At 37.7% G+C, this 24,496-nt stretch overlaps 1 protein-coding gene across 1 annotated transcript; it reads right to left on the reverse strand.

The window, feature by feature from the left end:
• Nucleotides 1–867: 867 nt before the first annotated feature.
• LOC144445544 (large ribosomal subunit protein uL15m-like) lies at nt 868–23,063 on the reverse strand. Its single transcript, XM_078135141.1, has 4 exons — nt 22,957–23,063; nt 15,103–15,257; nt 10,813–10,978; nt 868–1,397 (listed from the first exon to the last, which is right to left on the reverse strand). The coding sequence occupies exons 1-4, from the start codon at nt 23,056–23,058 to the stop codon at nt 936–938; spliced, it is 885 nt and encodes a 294-aa protein (XP_077991267.1). The 5' UTR covers nt 23,059–23,063; the 3' UTR covers nt 868–935.
• Between the last annotated feature and the right edge of the window lie 1,433 nt (nt 23,064–24,496).

Raw genomic sequence — 24,496 nt, forward strand, 5'->3', positions numbered from 1 at the left:
GGTCAAAGGTTTACTATACATGGGTGTTGACATTTGAATAAAGTCTCCATCTAAAAAAAGTTTTCGGTGCTAATGTGCAAAGTGTGAATGGCTGCCATCCATCCACTAACTGCAAAGGTCACAAAATGAATGGACATGTATATGCTGACTATAGCATCTCACTTTATAGTTAGAGAAATCAGCCTGTGAATGTTTGAGATACAGTTTGACATGGATGGGATCAACACTGAGGTAGCCCCCCGAAGGCTTTGCTTGTTCGGGGGGAGGGGGGGGGGATGACATCATGAACTGTCCTCAATCTTTCATGCTCCATTTGGCATGGGAAAGTGATGACATTTCAAAAGCACACGATATGACATGGAATTGGCGGATTGTATATTTCAACAGTGACCTCTGTGCAACAGCAATAAAGTGACTTCTATGGCATGAAAATGTATGTTTAAACCTCAATATCAATCACTTGTTATTTTATCCATCAGCTTTGCCTTCCCTCCCCTCGCCGATCAAATTACCCCTCCCCCTCAATAATACTATTATTTACTTTATCAATCCAAACTAATTCAGAAATTCAAATACAGACGCCACTGTGCTACACCCAAGTGCCCCCGTGTTGAAGCAGGAGGAAATTGGCATACCAAAGAAAAACCTGCATTGTTTGGCAGGGTCAAACTGAGCATCACCCTTCTCACATACAGATCTGTGAAATTTTTCAACAAACCCAGCTGACTCTGGGTGGTTTTGAACACAGACTGCAGTGGTGAGGCACATGAGCTAACCACTCGGCCAAAGGCAGCCCAAAATAATATAAAAAACAACGTTTTTAACTATACATGGACATCACAAGTAATTCTACAAATTTGTTGTCATTTGCACACCATGCTTTATTTACAAACTAACATCACACTGTGGAGTAAACGTCGTTGATGAAGACAAAATCATGATTGATAGAATTCCTTTAACTGTTCATCTTGGGGTTTCAAGACAACTTTGTCTTTCAAGTTCACAATCCAGCCTGGCTGTAAGCCAAAGAAAACCTGCCGAGGATCCTTACGCATTGCTAACATTTCACAAGCTTCATCTTTACTAATGTCTGGCAGAATGTAGCCGTATTTTTGCGCCAACTTGTATCGTTCTTTCCGAATCTCTTCTGGGTCAGCCAAGTAGCCGCGATTCTTTGCATCGGTGTAGTACGGTACCAAGTCTTCGGGTGGTAGAGCACGTTTTGGGATTGGTTTTCCTCTCTGGAAGAACAGGAGAGGATATGCGAGAGCGTCAGCACTTTGGAGATCGTAGAATGCGGTGGTTATGACGCCACCTTGTCTTTCTATAGCTGCGATGGCAAGCTCTGATGCCCACTGGACTTCAAGGTTGACTTTGGCCTCAAAGATGTCAGCTCCCTGAAAAGAAACAAGAAATAAATGATATAATTAAATTAAATGTAATTTCTGAGTTGTGACATCCCCTGATTGTATATCTTGCACACAATGAAAACTTTTTCAGTTTAGCTGTTTAAGGAGTTGAAGCAGACTTGACACCTTTCGTTTCTTTTACTTTTGCTTTTTTATTGTTTTTTTGTAGTTGATTTTTTGAGGGACAAGGTAATTTTCACTGATCTGGAGTATTCTACTTACTGAAGCTCATTTAACCATCACTTGATATTGGCAGAAAACAAACCTGTTATTAACTCAGATGTAATGTAGCATAGCTCCACCATAGAGGATCTATGACTATAGTAATAGTTATAGACATACATCCGCACCAAAATTATCATGAAAAGTATGGAAATACATGCAAGTTTTACCAGACTTTCCTTTTCTGTTACCATGGTTACCCACCAAAATTATGGTACAAGGTATAAAGCTATGCAAGTCTTACCAGATTCCCCCCCCCCCCCCCCACTCCCCCTCTGTTACCAGGGTTCTATTTCAAAATTATGGTACAAAGTTAGAAATCTATGTAAGGTTTACCAAGTTTCCCCTCTGTTACTGGGGTGCCAACCAATGTCACAGTATAAAGTATATTATCAAATCAGTCCCTCACTGGTTAAACCAGAGTTCCCTAACTATACCAAAACGTGGACTTACAAGACAGGAGCAAAATATGAAAGGTACTCCACGAGTAATGACTAAAGCAGCTGAGATGATTACTAACACTGCGCTCATAGTTGCTATGTGTTTATAGGATGGACTGGGAAAGCCTTGTCAGTTCCACAGAGTTGTGATAGTGAGCATGCATAGTCCTGTTATACGTTCCAAACACCAAATGGAAATTCGTAGGATCTTTTGTTTGTGTATTTGTATACAAAAAATATACTGCTGGTAGCAAATTCTAGCACAAAAACATTTTAAAACAACAACAAAACTACTGCTTTTTGATGGATGTGAATTTTCAGCCAATCATTCTATCCATTCAAAACGCTTCTTTACAAATAAAAGTGTTGATTAAGAAATGTCTGGACAATTGAATGCTTTCATGTACAGTATCAGTTACAATAACTTGACTTTAATGAAAAATATTGAATATTAATATTAATGGGAAATTACAAACGCGTTTGGATAAAAGAAACGATTTCTTTCTTCGCTGTCATAAATTCCAATTTTCAGATATCAACACAAATCTAATATGCATTTATGAATGAATCAGTGTAGATTTTGTGAGTGATTAATTTTTCTTTTTTTGTGTGTGTCACATTTTATTGATAAGGGTAACAGCTTCTACAGATAACTTTGTTATATTTATGAATACTGCTTTTCAGCTTTTTTATGTTGATTTCATTTTGTGTCTGTCAACTTTTCTTTTTATATGTGAAACTGAAAGACAAAACTGAAGATCAATAAATCAACGTCCGATCAATGAATACTTTCTTTGTACTTATTGTATGTGACTCCTTTGTTTTTCGCCACCTTTTTAGCAAGGAAAACTGAAAGTTCTAAGTGGCGATGGACAACGCAGAGAAAAAACAGACCTAATATTGATGTGCATAAAGTGGGACAAAGTACGTAATGAGATAAATGCCCTCTGGCGGCACTGATGGAAATGCCGATCCAAAATAAGAGCTCTCATCAAAACATATGTAGAAATAAATGATGAAAATGGACCGACATGACATTGCCCTGCAGCCATGAAATATAGCTAGCTTAAAGTGACCCGGCTAATTGACATATAACATTTCACGTACATACAAATATACAAGGGTATAATTACACTTCTATTGGGTTACAACACAAAGAGGTATCAAACGCAGTTTCAGCTTTTTGTTTTTTTTCTCTCTCGGTGATGGGTTTCGGAAAGTCAGATGACTTTGAATGAATAGCTTTAATACAAACAGTTGACATATTGAAAACTAATCATACAAGCCATGTAGCTGGCAACATAGTAACAACACTTTATGTTACAAGTTCCAGTACATGCAACTTTTCACTATCTATAGCTAATTTTTGACTGGCTGTTTTAGTAAAAAATACTCTTTTTCTGAAATAGTTCAATCATTCTAATTTGTTGAATTGCTTCTTAAACAGAGGAAGGCTATCTTGTGAGTTCATTGTGTTTGATAAAAACTGGGATGTGAAATGAGATAAAATGTGTTGGTGTCATTCACTTTCACTTATCAGTATGAAGTTTGCTGCTATTTAAACTTGGACAGAAGTGATGCAGGGCCTTGGTATATGGTGATGCAGGGCCTTGGTATATGGTTATGTAGTGCCTTGGTTCATGGTGATGCAGGGCCTTGGTACAGGGTGATGGAGGGCCTTTGTACATGGTGATACAGGGCCTTTGTACATGGTGATGTACGGCCTTGGTACAAGGTTATGCAGGGCCTTGGTACATAGTGATGCAGGGCCTTAGTACATGGTGATGCAGGGCCTTGGTACGTGGTGATACAGGGCCTTTGTACGTGGTGATACAGGGCCTTTGTACATGGTGATGTACGGCCTTGGTGCATGGTGATGTACGGCCTTGGTACATGGTGATGCAGGGCCTTGGTACATGGTGATGCAGGGCCTTGGTACATGGTGATGCAGGGCCTTGGTACGGGGTGATGGAGGGCCTTGGTACAGGGTGATGTACGGCTTTGGTACATGGGGATGCAGGGCCTTGGTACATGGTGATGTAGGGCCTTGGTACATGGTGATGTAGGGCCTTGGTACATGGTGATGTAGGGCCTTGGTACATGGTGATGCAGGGCCTTGGTACATAGTGATGCAGGACCTTGGTACATGGTGATGCAGGGCCTTGGTACGTGGTGATACAGGGCCTTGGTACATGTACATGGTGATGTAGGACCTTGGTACATGGTAATGCAGGGCCTTGGTACATGGTGATGCAGGACCTTGGTACATGGTGATGGAGGGCCTTGGTACATGGTGATGCAGGGCCTTGGTACATGGTGATGGAGGGCCTTGGTACATGTACATGGTGATGTAGGACCTTGGTACATGGTAATGCAGGGCCTTGGTACATGGTGATGCAGGACCTTGGTACATGTACATGGTGATGCAGGACCTTGGTACATGGTAATGCAGGGCCTTGGTACATGGTAGGGAACTTTCGTTAAACATATTGTTATACCATTACGATAACTACAGAAACATTCAACAACACATTTAATGGAAGTTCCCTAGCAAGGCATCTACGTCACTTCACCTAACTTCAGATTGATGCACATGCTGTACTGATATGTGAAAATGAATGAAATCAATGCATTCCATCTTGTTAAACATCCAAGATTTTATTAAGCAAAGATAATTCACGATGGTACGTAGCTTGATGTCCATGTGTAAACAATTGTCAAAGAAAAACAGACTGTTTACTCTTTTATCTATGCCAGAGTGGGGAACATAGTGAATCATAGTGGAGAACACAGGTCAGAAATCAATGTGACTCATGGAGGGGAACACAGTTCAGAAACTAACGTGAATCATGGTGGGGAACATAGTTTAGAACCTAATGTGAATCATAGTGGGGAACATAGTTTAGAACCTAATAAGAATCATGGTGAGTAACATAGTTTAGAACCTGATGTAAGTCCTAGTGAGGAACATAGTTTAGAACCTAATGTGAATCATGGTGGGGAACATAGTTTAGAACATGATGTGAATCATAGTGGGGGACATAGTTTAGAACCTAATGTGAATCATAGTGGGGGACATAGTTTAGAACCTAATGTGAATCATAGTGGGGAACACAGTTTAGAACCTAATGTGAATCATAGTGGGGAACATAGTTTAGAACCTAATGTGAATCATAGTGGGGAACATAGTTTAGAACCTAATGTGGGTCACAGTGAGTAACATAGTTTAGAACCTAATGTGAATCATAGTGGGGAACATAGTTTAGAACCTAATGTGAATCATAGTGGGGAACACAGTTTAGAACCTAATGTGAATCATAGTGGGGAACATAGTTTAGAACATGATGTGAATCATAGTGAGGAACATAGTTTAGAACCTAATGTGAATCACAGTGAGTAACATAGTTTAGAACCTAATGTGAATCATAATGGGGAACATAGTTTAGAACCTAAAGTGAATCACAGTGAGGAACATAGTTTAGAACCTAATGTGAATCACAGTGAGTAACATAGTTTAGAACCTAATGTGAATCATAGTGAAGAACATAGTTTAGAACCTAATATGAATCATGGTGGGGAACATAGTTTAGAATCTAATGTGAATCATGGTGAGGAACATAGTTTAGAACCTAATGTGAATCATAGTGGGGAACATAGCATAGAACATGATGTGAATCATAACAGGAAACATAGTTTAGAACCTTAAAAGTGAATCATAGTGAGGAACATAGTTTAGAATGTAATGTCAATCACAGCGAGGAACATACATTTGTAGTTTAGAACCTCATGTGAATCATGGTCTGGAACATAGTTTAGAACCTAATGTGAATCATGGTGGGGAACATAGTATAGAACCTCATGTGAATCATGGTCTGGAACATAGTTTAGAACCTAATGTGAATCATGGTGAGGAACATCGTTTAGAACCTAATGTGAATCATAGTGGGGAACATATTTTAAGAACCTAATGTGAATCATAGTGGGGGACATAGTTTAGAACCTAATGTGAATCATGGTGAGGAACATAGTTTAGAACCTAATGTGAATCATAGTGGGGGACATAGTTTAGAACCTAATGTGAATCATGGTGAGGAACATCGTTTAGAACCTAATGTGAATCATAGAGGGGAACATCGTTTAGAACCTAATGTGAATCATGGTGGGGAACATAGTTTTGAACCTAATGTGAGTCATAATGGGGAACATATTGTTTAAAACATAGTGTGAATAATTCAGAACATTATATGGAACACTGTGTAGAACAAAGAATGAATCATCTTGCATTGTATTCATGTCAGTTTGTGTCTTGAAGTGAATATAAAATCAGACTGTTTCTGTCCAGTACTGTATTGGTATTAAAATATTGTAAAGAGTTTCAGGTAATATAGGTGACTCATCATGAAAAGTATGTAGGTCCAATCTGTTTGCTTTCCTGAAGTTTTTCACAAGGGTTCCCAATCCAAATTACATTTAGAACAAGGAATTTGAAGATCTATAAATGCATGTTTTGTATGTCAAATTTCCTACTCATGTTATTAGTATTTCAAAACAGTGAAAGCTTTATAAAAAAAACACAGTTGGGACGATTTACCAGAATTACTAATAAACACTACAGTATGTAATCTATGCAAGTTTAAACCTCCTCCACCCCCCCCCCCCACCCCCCCACATCTGTTACTGAGTTTCCGAGGTTCAAACACTGTAAATATCTTTAAGTGTTTTTGTTTAAGGGCAGTAAAGGTAAAATCTACATCATTACATGTGTTTGTTCCTTTGGAATTTTACTGAGTGTCCCCCACATGGTATCACTTCTAACAAACTTTTACCAGAATTCTGTCTTTTGTTACCAGGTGTTTCTCAAACCTTAGCAAATACTCTGACAAATGGCATACATACAAAGTACGATAAATAAAAGTGAAGTATTTGGTTGAATTCTTCATTGTAGGAAATACAGAGTGACGGTCAGTGCTGCTTAACTCTTTGTTAAACACATCATAATGCCAATACGACTTGATAAGGTAATAGAAACGTCTATAACCAGAATATCTTATTTACCTCCCATCTCTGACAGGGAGGACATTTTCTTCCATATGACAATCTCAATAACAATGTTAAATATAAAACTGACATGACACAAGATCTTGCATATTTCTCAAAACCTAATTTCAAAAGGCATATTGAATTTCATACGACAGAAGTCCTTATCGATGTTGATGATGACGACGAGACAAAAAAACATGAAGCCTGGGTTCAACTACTGGTGATGGAGCAGAGATTGAAAGCACAATACTTGGAGCAGAATACAGAAACACACAGGAAGTGGAGGATGAAACTCAATAAGGTATGACAACTTAGCTATAACGCGAACAATAAGTGAAGTGCAACTAGATCTATCGGAAAATCTGCAAAAGCGGTAGATGCAATCGTGGGAGTTTCAGTTTCCTCGCGTTCGTGCCCGGAAGGGGATAGTACTTTTTAAGTGGTATCAGCAAACTTCTGGAGGTTCTGTGTCAGCTTTTAACGTGTTTTTGATATCATGTCACTAATCACCCCTCTGTCTGTGTTTTCTTCGTCAATTTGATACTTGGATGAAATTACAAATTTTTTTTAATAGCATTCAACTCTGGAAAAAAATTATCGATCTCTTAACTACCCCATTAATTTGGAGATTTTGATGATTAAAATTTGTTCCTTCTCTTATAAATCCTAAGTGAATGAACACAAAAATGTCACTTTCATGTGTTTCTGTTATTGACTCTGCATATTAATACAATGCTACAAAATTCATATTCACCCCTCTCCCCTCCCTTTCACAATGTCAAACTCCTCCTTGTTTGCCGCTATGCCACTCTCCCTCCCCTCTCATTTTTTCTCATGTTTAAATTTTACTTTCATTCTATCATTTCCCCCTCCTCCTCATCATTCTCTCCTCCCACGTTTCTCCATCTTCCGCCCATTCCCCCCTCCCCTCCTCCCTCCCCAACCCCTTGTCTATTCTCTTTCTTTGCACTATAAATTACTAGACACTATGCCATTCCTCTTACAGGTCATTGACACTGGAAGCTGAAAAAAAAAATTTTAGAACAAAAATGACAACCAACTTACTTCATACACTCACATTGGTTACCATACCAGTAAGTTCACAAAAAGAAAAAAAGATCCTGCTGAACTTTTCCCTGGAACAACTCAGAAAACTACAGGTATATCTTAAATTTGAGACTGATTAAAAAAAATTCAGCTTATCCAAGGTAGATTTGATGTCACTGGATACTATTCAAAGATTGAGAAATGCATACTAAGACTAACTTGAACACAAGAGAGGAAAAGTTCACTTTGAGCACCCTTAACTGTCTCAATATAATCAACACAACAGATAGGAAAGTCACATGGGCTGGTCCAATACTGAGTTTAAGCACCCCTAACTTTGTGCATTTTAATGCATTCTACGTACGTCATTGCTCCTTTCAAACAATGGCAGAATAACAAAAGATGAGACTAGAATAAAAAGTTTAAGAAGGTGAATATCCTCAGAACGTTGTAGCCTCCATGACGTGTTATGTATCATACAGAGAACGTATTTATTGTGGTGCTAAAGAACTTCAGCAGAAAGACAATTTTTCACTCTTTCCTTTCGCCTCTTTATTTTGGCTCATAGATTTGACAGAGTATATATGTATGTTACACATACATACATTTTGTTGTGAAGTCATAACGGTCAAATGGCTAGTGTGGTCAGCTTGGAATTTGCATGCTGCAAATTTGAGCCTTGTCACTGCAGTTTGGTTCTGAATGGCTAAAGTGCTTGAGCAAGATTTGAACTACAATTCCGCCCCAGTCAACCCAGCTGTATAATTGGGGACCTGGATAGAGTTTGCAATGTGAATGCTTTAATCCTGTGCGCTTATAAAGGCTGCAATGGATTGTATGCTCCCCAGGGAGATGAGGAAGTATAAAGGGCCGTTGTGCCGCTATAGATCCATACCAGGGGTAATAATTGTAAAGTTGTTTGAGCACAGAGTGGGAAAGTGCTATGTAAAAACTAAAACACTATTATGTATATGGCCCCAGTGTACATTAAATAGTATATTATTTCAATTTTTATCATCAAACTGGAATGACTGTTAAATTTTTCATTTTTTTCTTACTTTCAACGTACATTAATTGAATTTTAGGTAGGAATTTACAGAAATAGACTATTTTTGAACTCATTTGTGTAAAAATTTTGGTGAACTTGCCAAACGTAAAATGAGTTCTCACGTTTGTTCATGAACTCAGAGAAAGAGCCAAACCATTATTGCATATGGGTAATTTTTACAAGTTTGTTTTTTCTTTACATAAACACAAATGATCATAATACATGTACCACTGTAGAACGAAAATCACATTTTTGTTCCTTTTTTCATTTGACCAAAAACTCTGTATATATCATGTCAAACCAGTCCTCTCCCTATAAAAGCCAAAGACATCCTGACCCTGAACTTTGACCTTTCTCACTCTACAGTGACGTGGCTGTAACCCATGGCAACATACTGTGTTGTTGTTCTCTATGGCCAATGACGTTTGTTGTGTCCTACTTTCAACTGTCTGACTGTCTGGTCATTGAACCCAAATAGTACATACCTGTCTATGTAATGTTATGTGATAGTGTTCTGATGTAGGATGGAAACACACACAAAGATATATGTATGTGCACACATGCAAAGACAGACATACAGACTGACTGACATAGACACACTTATAGACAAAGATAGACAGGTAGGCAGACATAGACTTACATACACACACATGAATGAATGCATGCATACAAAGTACAAAGTACCGGTATGTATGTATGTACATACATACATACATACATACATACATACATACATACATACATACATACATACATACATACATACATACGTACACAGACACATACACATACATACAAACACACATGCACACATACACACACATACATACATACATACATACACACGCACATATACATACATACATACATACATACATACATGCATACATACATACATACATACATACATACATACATACATACATACATACATACATACATACGTACACAGACACATACACATACATACAAACACACATGCACACATACACACACATACATACATACATACATACACACGCACATATACATACATACATACATACATACATACATGCATACATACATACATACATATATACATACATACACATGCATACATGCACACACACATGCATACATGCACACACACATACAAACACACACGTGCGCGCACACACACACACACACAGACACACACAGACACACACACACACACACAAATACATACATACACACACTGATATATTATATTGTAGTTGTTGTAATACCTTATCTGGGATGATCGGAAGGATAACCCTCCTGCAGAATTCTGGGTAACCAAAACTAGATTATTTTATTGTTTCACAAATGACTGGGACAGAATGTTAATAATAGTAATTGATTCATATCAATGCAACAACACTAATTTTCCCATCATGCATGATTCAAGATGGTGGGTTTGCAAATTCATTTCACACTTTATTTCAGCAACATTACAGTCAGCTTACAGTAATTCTGCCAATGTGAAATACCATTTTGTGGACAAAAACTGTGCATAGTTCACACCGGCGACTATTGCTAATTCTAAGTAAAACTCTTTATAAGATCCTTTTGAACAAATCTCAAATCAAAATGTAATCCATACCTCATCGCGAAGCTGAGCACCGTATTGTTTCTTGTATACATCGATATCAAAGGATCGTGTATTACAGAGAGAGGTCAGGTCAATTGGTTGCGAGGGGTCAAGTCTGCCGAGGTCAATCAGATGTTGTATCTTCTGGAGTGTTATCATAGGGTATTGTCGTTTCCTCCTAATAGTAATACACAACAAAACAAACGAGAGCCGTTTTTCTTAAAGAGCTATACACCGAGTTTATCAACCTTAAAGGTGTAATATTAGATGCATATTGAAGTGGCCATATGGCTGATGATTGGATATTTATTTTGGATTTTTCATTTGTAAAAAACTTTATCGTAGCTTCCTACTTGAAAAATCAATGTGAAACAACACTAAGTCTGTCTTTGTAATTCAATCATTGTAAAAAGCTAAAAAAAAAAATAGTGTAACAAGTTTGTTATTGTACGTATAATAACAAATATTTTACACTTTTTATGCTTTTTAAATTCATTGCGTTACAAAAAAGGACTTGGAATATGTTGTATCACACTGATTTTTCAAGTAGGGAGCTATGATAAAAAATAGACTGCCAAACATTGTATCTAGACTACCAAATTAGCAGTAGTCCAGGATACATAGACTACTAAACATGTATCTAGACTACCAAATTAGTAGTAGTCCAGGACACATAGACTACTAGATATTGTATCCAGACTACAAAATTAGCAGTAGTCCAGGACACATAGACTACTAAACATTGTATCTAGACTACCACATTAGCAGTAGTCCAGGACACAGACTACTAAACATTGTATCTAGACTACCAAATTAGCAGTAGTCCAGGACACATAGACTACTAAACATTGTATCTAGACTACCAAGTTAGCAGTAGTCGAGGGCATATAATGATATAGACTACTAAACATTGTATATAGACTACCAAATTAGCAGTAGTACAGGACACATAGACTACTAAACATTGTATCTAGACTACCAAATTAGCAGTAGTCCAGGACACATAGACTACCAAACATTGCATCTAGACTACCAAATTAGCAGTAGTCCAGTACACATAGACTACTAAACACTGTATTTAGACTACCAAATGAGCAGTAGTCCAGGACATATAGACTACTAAACATTGTATATAGACTACCAAATTAGCAGTAGTCCAGGACACATAGACTACTAAACATTGTATCTAGACTACCAAATTAGCAGTAGTACAGGACAAATAGACTACTAAACATTGTATCTAGACTACCAAATTAGCAGTAGTACAGGACACATAGACTACCAAACATTGTATCTAGACTACCAAATTAGCAGTAGTCCAGGACACATAGACTACTAAACATTGTATCAAGACTACCAAATTAGCAGTAGTCCAGCACACATAGACTACTAAACATTGTATCGAGACTACCAAATTAGCAGTAGTCCAGGGTACGTATAGACTACTATACATTGCATCTAGACTACCAAATTAGCAGTAGTACAGGACACATAGACTACTATACATTGCATCTAGACTACCAAATTAGCAGTAGTCCAGGGTACATAGACTACTATACATTGCATCTAGACTACCAAATTAGCAGTAGTCCAGGACACATAGACTACTAAACATTGTATCTAGACTACCAAATTAGCAGTAGTCCAGGACACATAGACTACTAAACATTGTATCGAGACTACCAAATTAGCAGTAGTCCAGGACACATAGACTATTAAACATTGTATCTAGACTACCAAATTAGCAGTAGTCCAGGACACATAGACTACCAAACATTGTATCTAGACTACCAAATTAGCAGTAGTCCAGGACACATAGACTACTAAACATTGTATCAAGACTACCAAATTAGCAGTAGTCCAGCACACATAGACTACTAAACATTGTATCGAGACTACCAAATTAGCAGTAGTCCAGGGTACGTATAGACTACTATACATTGTATCTAGACTACCAAATTAGCAGTAGTCCAGGACACATAGACTACTAAACATTGTATCTTGACTACCAAATTAGCAGTAGTCCAGGACACATAGACTACTAAACATTGTATCTAGACTACCAAATTAGCAGTAGTCCAGGACACATAGACTACTAAACATTGTATCTAGACTACCAAATTAGCAGTAGTCCAGGACACATAGACTACTAAACATTGTATCTAGACTACTAAATTAGCAGTAGTCCAGGACACATAGACTACTAAACATTGTATCTAGACTACTAAATTAGCAGTAGTCCAGGACACATAGACTACTAAACATTGTATCTAGACTACCAAATTAGCAGTAGTCCAGGACACATAGACTACTAAACATTGTATCTAGACTACCAAATTAGCAGTAGTCCAGGACACATAGACTACTAAACATTGTATCTAGACTACCAAATTAGCAGTAGTCCAGGACACATAGACTACTAAACATTGTATCTAGACTACCAAATTACCAGTAGTCAAGGGTACATAGACTACTAAACATTGTATCTAGACTACCAAATTAGCAGTAGTCCAGGACACATAGACTACTAAACATTGTATCTAGACTACCAAATTAGCAGTAGTCCAGGACACATAGACTACTATACATTGTATCTAGACTACCAAATTAGCAGTAGTCCAGGACACATAGACTACTAAACATTGTATCTAGACTACCAAATTAGCAGTAGTCCAGGACACATAGACTACTAAACATTGTATCTAGACTACCAAATTACCAGTAGTCAAGGGTACATAGACTACTAAACATTGTATCTAGACTACCAAATTAGCAGTAGTCCATGACACATAGATTACTAAACATTGTATCTAGACTACCAAATTAGCAGTAGTCCAGGATACACAGACTACTAAACATTGCATCTAGACTACCAAATTAGCAGTAGTCCAGAACACATAGACTACTAAACATTGTATCTAGACTACCAAATTAGCAGTAGTCCAGCACACATAGATTACTAAACATTGTATCTAGACTACCAAATTAGTAGTAGTCCAAGACACATAGACTACTAAACATTGTATCTAGACTACCAAATTAACAGTAGTACAGGGTACATAGATTACTAAACATTGTATCTAGACTACCAAATTAGTAGTAGTCCAAGACACATAGATTACTAAACATTGTATCTAGACCACCAAATTAACAGTAGTACAGGGTACATAGATTACTAAACATTGTATCTAGACTACCAAATTAGTAGTAGTCCAAGACACATAGATTACTAAACATTGTATCTAGACCACCAAATTAGCAGTAGTACAGGGTACATAGACTACTAAACATTGTATCTAGAGTACCAAATTAGTAGTAGTCCAAGACACATAGACTACTAAACATTGTATCTAGACTACCAAATTAGCAGTAGTCCAGGACACATAGACTATTAAACATTGTATCTAGACTACCAAATTAGTAGTAGTCCAAGACACATAGACTACTAAACATTGTATCTAGACTACCAAATTAGCAGTAGTACAGGACACATAGACTACTAAACATTGTATCTAGACTACCAAATTAGCAGTAGTCCAGGACACATCCACTATCAAACTTTGCATCTAGACTACCAAATTTATAATGTGGTAGTCTGTTAGACCATTGGAAATCAATGGAAAATTGTAGTTGAAACAGTTCACTTTGAGAAATTTGACTATCAAGCCCAAATTTGAGGCCTGTTAAAAATATATATATATATATATACCTCTTGATTATTTGCATCAGCGCACGATGCATACTACTGGTATTTGCAATGCAATGCAAAACCAAACACATTAATGATTGTGACACCTGCACGCAAATGATATGCAAATGAGGACACGATTGTACCTTACACATGAATCGGCTGATCACACACAGAATGAAATTGACAGCATTTTGCAGCTTCGGATAAATATATGTATGTGATAATAACACAGTACCCCATACTGTATGAGTACCAGTGTGGGTAGGTACTCAGGGGTATTTGCACTCGTGCTTGCAGTGTTTTCTGCTTTCTTCTGCACTCTCACAAGCATATAACTTCTGAGAACACTGCAAACGCTCATTAGTGTGCCCTCTAATGATAGCCAAATTTTGTTGTTGTGAGTCAAAATGAGAAAAACTGGCATTTCTTGTGGGTCACCACATAGTAAGAGATAGGGAAACACCAAATTTTGGTGCGTCACTAGAAATTGTGTGCGTCAGTGGTGCGTCAAATTGGCTTAGAGGGCACACTGGCGTTCATGCAAATACATCGAGCACACCACACTTGCACTCAGGCATCATGGGGTTTCTCATATTATAATGTTTACTCACGAATGGCCTTCATAGTATGGATATTTAGGTATTAGTAAATAAAATGGTGTTGCACCGCCTTCAAATCCAATTCTTGGCAGCGTTCCTCTTTGATGTTGCCCTTTGTGACCTTTTCCACACTTTTTTCCTTTGGCGCCACCACGTCTCCTCAACGGCTGTGAAAATAAATATCAATAAACAAACATCAACAAAAGAGAAAGTAAACAAGTTTTCTACATTCGAAGACATCTTATAGTGTCTGACACTTGTGCTAGGTTTTGTTGTTATTGAACACTTGGTGTCTGGGATATGGCTGTTTAAGACCAGATGGACAGACAGACAGACAGACAGACAGACAGACAGACAGACATGAGTCATTTCTATAGCCCCCTTTGGGTTGTACCAACTTACCAAATTGAGGGCAAACTTGAATAAAATAACACATGTTTAGATTAGAATTAACCCTTAAGCAAAAAGTGAAAGAAATCGATCACGTGACTGTAACCCGCCTGAATAATTTAATATTTAATGAGATAACATCGTGTACATCATTACTTATTACGGGCATAAGGGCGGGACAACGATAATCCATTACAACATCACTTTATTGATCCAAATTACACTGTTGTCATTGATTTCAACGATGTAGCCTAGAATGCGGAAGTGCTACGCCGCAGATATCAGCGACGCAGTGTCACAAGGGTTAAAATCTAGATGTGAAACCATTTGTTTGACAGATATACAAAAAGTTGTTCCAGAACAAAATGATGATTTCAGTCTCATGTAATCTTTATTAAGATAAGAACTAATGTGATGACTCGGGATTGAAACATAGCCCTTTAAGTTTATGAGCTGTAAGTTAACTACGTCAGTCCGTCAGTATATGTAGTTACAAAATAAGTTGAACAGAGGGACAGCTCAATTGTTTAGGTTTAAAATTCAGGGTTAATTTTCAATCCTGGGTCAGTGTTTTGACACTTCCCAACATGTACCAAGCCAAAATTTTCTCAAATACATTCCCCAAAACACAACTATTTTAAAAAATAGTGACAGATTCCTTTCCTGTATATTCATATTCATGTTAGGAGATAAAAAATCTGTAATACTCTCTAAAATGGCAGGTTTACTCTATGTGCTCTGTGGGTGTGTTACATGGTCAAAGTCACCTAACATAATTTAGTGAGCATCAGTTTCAGCCACCCCGAGTTGTATGCAGATTTGGCTTTCAAATAAAGATTTTATTTACTACATGTATACCGGTTTTGGCAAAACATAGGCTACCTTCAAGAAATGATAGATTAATAAATGTAGGGTTTGAGATGATTTACCATAGTTTTATTTTAGGCCTAAAAAAATAATTATTTGGTTCCGGTTACCTGACCCCACCTAGCTTTTCACTGCCGACCCTAAACTTTTTTTTTATTTAATATTCAACAAAAAAATAGTAAAATCGCAAAAATTGTGAACTCTCTCAAGAAATAGTGAATGCGGAAAGTGACATCAACTTAAAAAGACAAAATATACTGTTGTTCCAATCTGTAATGGCTGTACATCTGATAGGAAGAAATAAACAACACAGAGACCATTTGGAAAACAATGGAAAACATGAACTAGACACTCACACAGAAAAAAATATATAATAAAATAAAATGAAAAATCTACCTTCCCCACCTACAACATGTATTGAGTATTCTAAAATTGAGCGTAATTGGAACCACACAATTTTCTTTCTTAGGCCTAATTATAAACTCACTTTTTTAAGGCTACATAGGGCTACAGAACTTGAAACAAGGGAACAGTTGAGATAGGAGCTTAAGAGTAGGGGGCAAGGAACACTCACGTTACATGTAGGGGGGGGGCTCACAGAGCAGAGGGCAGCTGAGATAGGAGCTCACAGAACATGGGGCAAATAACAGCTGAGTAGGGGAGGCCGAAGAGCAAGGAGCAGCAGAGATTGGTGAGTCACTGAGCAGGATGCAAGGAACAGCTAAGACAGGGGGCTTCATAGAGCAGGGAGTAAGAAACAGCTAAGCTAGGGGGCTCACAGAGAGGTCTGCAAGATTCAGCAGAGACAGAGGCTCAGAGAGCAGGGAGTCAAGAACTAACGAGATACATGTAGGAGCTCACAGAAACAGAAACAGCGAAGATAGGGGCTCACACAGTAGGGAGCAAGAAACAGATAAGATAGGGGGCCTACAAGTAAATGGGGAAAAGCTCTCTTCTCCAATATTACTTTATTCTACTGAACAAAGAAAAAAATGGGGGCTAACAAAAAGAAGTTGACATTTAAAGAAAGCATGAAACATAATGCCAATCTTGTATGTCATAATATAAAATTCTTTCTAAAAGAAGAGCCTTTTATGAGCTTCCTAGAATAGCCTGCAGACAAAATTGTATGAAAGTTTTTCACCAGTGATATTCCTATTGGTGTAGTCAGATTAAAATGTGAAGTCACTGACTCTATCAGTATATGACATACATGTACAATATCTTACCCACAACTCTCCCTGATTGGTATGCTTCGCAGTTCCTTATTTTATAACTTCTTTAAGAACCCTTACTTCTCAACATTTTAAGAATAACAATTACGTTTAAATAATATATAACAAAAGTATGCTTAGCAATCAAAAATACAGTTCTAAATTTTTGTATAAAAACATACTAAAAACTAAATTAAAACATGAACTTTGGATAAAACACTTTTCAATGTCGAAGTATCACTAACTTGGGTAGTCAGTTTGTATGGAGAGCTTTAATATGTAAATTTTTTTTGTTATACCTAATCTACATGTATATCTTTGGTAGAATCATAACAGGTGCACATATGTTCCTTAGTTTCCTTGCAAAAAAAATCTGCATGTCTTTCAACAAAATCTGTTGACACAAATTTCTAAAATTGCTATCTCCTGCTACAATAAATCGTTGAAAGCAAAACCCATAAAAATGGGTATTCAGAAACTCATCGGTGGCAATTCTACTTTGTCTATCTCAAAAATGTTTTTTACAAAAAACTGTACACAGATGAGATTTGTCCGACTTCAAGGAGATGATGTTCGACAGCACAAATCAGAAAGAGTTGTGGGTAAAATATTGTACACTGTGTGCAAAATCATCATTCATACTTCCTGAAAGGTTGTACATGCTAACATTAGTGAGGTTTAGATGCACGTATTTACGTGTGGCTCTATACGTGTAGCATCATAGTCACATGATTTGAAGCAACCCATGTGTTCTGTATCAGACAATGTTACATCAAAATGGCGGTCTACACGTAACTGTAAATACGTCACGCATTAAGTTTTGGTCAGTTTTCTTCTATTAAATGTCGTATTTTTTATAGCAAAGTTCGGAAGCATAACTGTAAACTAATTGTTCGGTTTTTCGTTTCGGTAGCTGCGAGAAATATGGCAAAAATATCGACTTGCTTAGAAAACAATGTCATGTGTTTGGACTGCTGGACAGAAGATGCCAACACGCACATGCACATTCCACCGTCTTTGACGTTTGCATTCTGAATGCGAAACTAAACACATCGTTATATGCATCATTACATGTACGCCTTATGATAATGCAGGATAAAGTCTCTATGACAACCCTTCTGATTACACAACACAGGACTTCAGTTTCCATGGCAACCTTCTCAATTACGTAACACAGAAGTTCAGTTTCCATGGCAATTTAACTGATTACACTATAGGACTGTGGTTTCCCAGACAACCTTGATGACATCACAATGCAGGATGTAATTTCGATGACAACCCTGTGGATTACATCACAAATGACTTAAGTTTCCATGGCAACATACTTGATTACACAACACATAGTATTTTCTCATGACAACCTACATGTATCTGGTTACACGACACAGAACTTCAGTTTCCCTGACAACCTCATTGACATCACAATGCCAAATCTCTATGACAACCCTATTACACCACACAGGATTTGTTTCCATGGCAACCTGCTCGATTACACAACACAGGACTTCGGTTTCTCCTGACGCCCTTAATGACATCAAAATGAAGGATACAGTCTAAAATCACAGGATGGCAGTAGCCATGACAAACTGAGCTTGGTTGCTATGACAACACACTGATTTCAGGAGAAAGAATTCTAGTTTCTAAAACAACCTTGGTGAATTAAAATCACAGGATTCCGATCTCTCCAACAAAACAACTTTCCTTAATTCTGGAGTGACTTTATCTCTTTATGAACACACATAAATATCTCACAGTTGTTCTCAAACCTTTTTCTTGAGATGTAATGGAGCCCTCTACAGGTCTAATACAGAAAGCTTGATCCTTGACATTAGCAAATTCAGGCTGCACTGTTGTGAATTTGCTGTACATGTACATGTACTGCATTCACCAAACCGCACCAACATTTTTGAAAGCAAATAAATGAAACATTCTTCATCTTACACCAGCATTTGAACCTTCAATAAAACTCTATTTGTGAGTTGATTTCATCTTTTATTAAGTTTTAACACGAATTGTGATGTACGATGTAAGGAGAGACTTCTGACAGGATTCTCAACTCGGGTCTTCTAAATAAATAGGAGCTATGATTAAGAGTTTTGTGAAGTCAACAAGTGAGTTTATTTCCCCTCTTACCACCAGTTAGTACATTCAACCTGCCTTTGGGTGGGGCAGGGAGCAGGGGGTGTAGTTGTAGTCATAGTCAACAAGTTAGTTTGTTTACCTCATACACAAGTCAGTACATTCAGCCTACCTATGGGTGGAAGAGGGGTTGGGGTTGAACAAATGGGTGAATGGGGAAAATACAACATGTATCAATCAATGTATTTGCTAAACAACACAGGATTTCACTGGACTGGGTATTATTGTTTCTTTCCACAATGTTTAACCAACAATGGCTGGCATTAAACTTTATATACCAAGAGTTCTAGGAAAATATATCTTATTGAACTTAAAAAAAGTGGCACAACCTGAGTTCATAAGATTTTTACTCAATTAAAAATACTTCCGTAAACCTCGATAAAACTATTCCAGTATCATGGTAATGTCGATGCCTTCTATAACATTACATTTGTCTCGTTACAGAGTTAGAACAGTTGATTGCACAGTAGGGACATCACCAGTGTGCCCTCTAACTTAATAGTCAATTTGACTGACACACACAATTTCAAGTGACGCACCAAACACTCACATTTTTTATGAATTTCATCATCAGATCGTTGATAATAACTTATATCTTAATACCAGGTTTGAGTTCAGTCAATTTGCAAGTGATATTTACTATATTTCAGTAACTAGAATATTACCAGTAACTTTTAAATAACAAGGTTACCAACTTTTACAAAAACACTGACATCAACAATTTCACAAATATGAAATGACAGATTTGCAGGCACTGTATTGTGTATGGACCATGACAACTCCACAAAAGTTCCCTGAACTTTCAACCTACATTCCCAAATCAACAACAAGTGACCCTTAGTAAAGGGGATGACCTTTGTGCAAACAACCTAAGCTTGTAGCCATGGTTCAGCGTCACCTCTCGGATCAAACACTGCTCGGCTGATTTTGACAATGTTTCTTTTTCTGGCTCCTTCTTCACGACTATTTATTAAACCAATCAGTGTAATATGACTCTGTTTAGACGCGGACGTGTCCTCTAGCGCTGCGATGAATGTCGCTATTTAGCGGCAGTCTTTTAACCTCCTCTATAATCCCAAGACCTGAATCATGCCATAGGTACGATTAAAAGCTGCTACTAATCTCCTCCACTATTTTCTAAGAAGACATGCCAAGGACATGACCATCAGTTCATAATGGCACGGGATTTGGGTGAACAGTGGTGAGAAAAAGTAAAGTTTACTTACACGTAGAAAGGGGGGTCTTTCTAAAACTTAGTAAAAGGGGTTTTGTAATCATGGCAACAGAACATGAGAACTTTGGTAATATTACCGAGGTCATCGAAAGTTTGACCTCTAAGTCAGTTCGATGTTCCATTGAAGCAAAGCAATTTCTTGCAGCGAACAAAAACTTGTTGTTCTCATATCCCTTACATTATGATGACCAGTGAGCCCTCTATGGCGATGGCAATTTCATGCACCATTGATATACAACAAATTCTAGGTGATCTACAAAATTTAGTGTTTCTCTATTTTCTTACTATGTGCTGACTCACGAGAAAACACAACTTTTATCTATTTCTCAGTTTGACCAAAAACAAAAAAATTGTGATCTTTTGTTGAGGGTTCACTGCACAGGAGAGCAAATTGTATAACCATGGTGACCAAACATGGGAAATCTGGTAAAAATCAGCAGACTGGTCACCTACATGTATAATGTACACTCTTTGATACACCTCTAAACTCATCAATTTTTGTCGTGAACCTAAATTTTGAGCTTCCATTGAATACTCAGATTTTGATTCATACAAATTGAAACTAGTAAGATTTTGAGTCTGCTTGCATGGTTCCCTGTGGTAACGTGTGTACACATACAGTGCTTGCTTGTCGGCAGGAGTGTGGTGGTGTTTGTATTTGTAATGAGTGGTCTATAGGAATCCTGTTTCTAAACTATCTAAATTGTTCTTGGGGAACATAAAATGTGCATGATATGCATGTGTCTTTTGTCAACCCTTCGATATTTCTGCTGTAATATTTACATCATCTTGAATGCAAGCAAGTCAATTCAAGGACTTTTTTTTGGGGGGGGGGGGGGGGGGGGGGCGCTAGTCACCTGTACTATTTACTCACATCACAAGAGAAACATACAACGTTATCTTGTTGTACTTCACATGTTTGCACATGTCTACTCTTGGCCACTCAGTTCAACTCGCTCAGAGCCATGGATGAACTTTACCTGTGAGACTCTCTCTCTCTTTTAACTTGAGTCCGCACTTTATCAATATACAATATCATTTTAAATGCAGCAAAAGTTGAATTTTCACCTGTTAAATATTGCCAGTAAATTTAAAATGTCACCGGCTGAATGCAGGTATTTAAAAAATTCACCTGCATTGGACCATTTATCACTTGAAAAAGTCAGTAATTACCGACGACTTCCTACACTGTAAATGCGAGAGATGAAGTCATTTTTACATCACATTTCAATCAAACGCCAAGATTATTTATTTCTAGTCAGTTTAGACAATCATTTACACATTGCATTCAGAGATATTATTACAAAAATAATCCTGAAGTTACAAGAATTGTCATTTTTCTTGCAAGGGTCTGACCAGTCAAAATTTGATGAGTGAGTGAAATTACGTAATTTTTTTTAAATATCGGGTAAACACAAACACTAAATCATTAGTAAAAGATTTGCTCATGATTTAGTTTTTATGTGTACCTCGACAAATTTGACTCTCGCTGCATTACTTCGGTTAAAATCTTAAAAACCATTCAAAACATTTTCACCGGTTTTAACTACAAAATATGACCTACGACCTCTGACTTCCGACCTCAGTCTCATATCAATTATCATTATCAACATCAATCGGGTGTATTCAGTTGTAGATTCACGCTCCATGATAATTTCACTAAAATCCTCTCCTCGTAAAAATACACGGGGTAAAGCGCTTGCCATTTATATATTTAAGTACACCGTTATACTGCCATGAAGTAAACGATCGATCGGATACAGCAAGCCTAGTCCTGCTTGCATACGGAGGAATTCGGGACTCGATTCTGACAATTGTCCCTCCCCCTCCGTCGGTGTTTAGAGTCAAGTCAGTAATACAGACTCGTGCACCGTCATGTAAGCAGGACTACAGCAAGCCCAGCTTTCGACGATGGTGATGGATCATGATCATTTTTGCATATATTTTGGCTGAATGACACCTTTATGTCCGCTCTATTTTTCAGGAAGAATATCTGTTTAAAAGGAAATATAATGCCTGTACCTTTTTTCTTGCTCCCTTGTTATCTCTGACGTTGGTTGTCGACACACGGGGCATATTTCGGAGTATGTCTATCGCACGTTGGCTTCCACCGCGGGCCGCCATCTTGAAATTTACCCAGCGTGCCTTGTGACCCACAATCCATTGCCAGTGCTAGCGGTAACCTGCCCCAAAGAAAGTTTATGTATGTGGGTATCTGGTTTACTTCTGCTTTTGGCACATCGTCGTAAACCACAGCCTCTTTTACGACAGAAATATGTGCCCTGGCTTGCGAGAATGCTTTTGGCAAGGTCATGGTAACTGAAAGGGTACAGGGTGTGATTTCGAATGATAAAAGCACGCGAAAGTTTGTACCTGTCTGACGGTATTAAACCAGAGATGATTACAAGAACCAGGGCAAGAACCTTATTATGAGCTAAATTTCGGAGATACCCCAAAAAAACAAAAACAATAACTATTCCGCCTGATGAAGTGTAGAAGATAATTAAAATACAAGAGACTACATTAGCCACGAAGAGGCTATAGAACAAGCAATTAAAATATCTGGCTATACAGTCTATTTTTATAAACACAGTGAATAAATGGATACGCAGCAAACCAGCTTCAACATGAAGCGACGTGTACAAATTAAAACAACTTGTGTACTCTCTCTCTCTCTCTCTCTCTCTCTCTCTCTCTCTCTCTCTCTCTCTCTCTCTCTCTCTCTCTCTCTCTCTCTCTCTCTCTCTCTCTCTCTCTCTCTCTCTCTCTCTCTCTCTCTCTCTCTCTCTCTCTTCTTTTCTCGGACACTTTGAAAATTTCAATCTGTAAAATTTTTCATTGACTTTCTTAATTGTTCTGTGTTATCGTCGATTTTCGCCAAGTTCTTCTTCTTTTAGCGGAGTCACAGCGATTCTATATTTATCTACTATTACATGTACAGTAACAAAGTCATCAAGCGGGTGGGCCTTACAGATCACAACTAGTACATCGCCATTCCTCTAAAGAAAAAACTGAACCCTCTTGACCTGTGCTTTACTTTGTCAAGAGAGGGAGCCCAAAACCCAATATATCATTATAAACCATAGTTAAATTAACACGTGTTTTGGCTTGGGGTAAAGTCTTATGTGTTTTGCTTATAAATGGGTAAAAGAAAACGAGTAATCTTCGCTTTATTGTACAGGGTATATAAAACTAAAAAGCCTCTATTTTCCCCCCGCACGGCTAAGACGCAAGTCGGCGAAATCAAAGGCTGGTGTTCACCTTGAAGGCCGATCCGCCACCGCACAGAAGTGACAAGAAGCGAGGATTTTTAGACAAATCAAAATGTGTACCCTGAAAAAAAAGTCCTAGCTTCCCTCTAAGCCTTTTCTTTGTCGCCGCGATCGTCTCCATGGAAAGCACTTTTCTCTGTCATAGCCGACGGGAACTTGTCTTTCAATCCGAGCTTCGCTGAACTGTCTGATTTACTGGCCTGATCTCGATGATGACGAAGAAAATGTTGTCCAACATACCAGTGCTTCAGAATTTCCCTTTGTTTTGTCACCGTCGCTTTTTTTAGTCA

Source organism: Glandiceps talaboti, chromosome 14, assembly GCF_964340395.1.
Source record: "Glandiceps talaboti chromosome 14, keGlaTala1.1, whole genome shotgun sequence".
Lineage (NCBI taxonomy): Eukaryota > Metazoa > Hemichordata > Enteropneusta > Spengelidae > Glandiceps > Glandiceps talaboti.

Bases quoted from the DNA above. Each gene is read 5' to 3' on its own strand.
- LOC144445544 (XM_078135141.1), bottom strand. From the start codon at position 23,058: ATGGCGGCCCGCGGTGGAAGCCAACGTGCGATAGACATACTCCGAAAT. The intron at 15,258-22,956 runs GTACAGGCATTA...TTATTTTCACAG, and splicing joins ACAAGGGAGCAAGAAAAAAG to CCGTTGAGGAGACGTGGTGG. The intron at 10,979-15,102 runs GTGAGTAAACAT...TATTACTATTAG, and splicing joins CCATACTATGAAGGCCATTC to GAGGAAACGACAATACCCTA.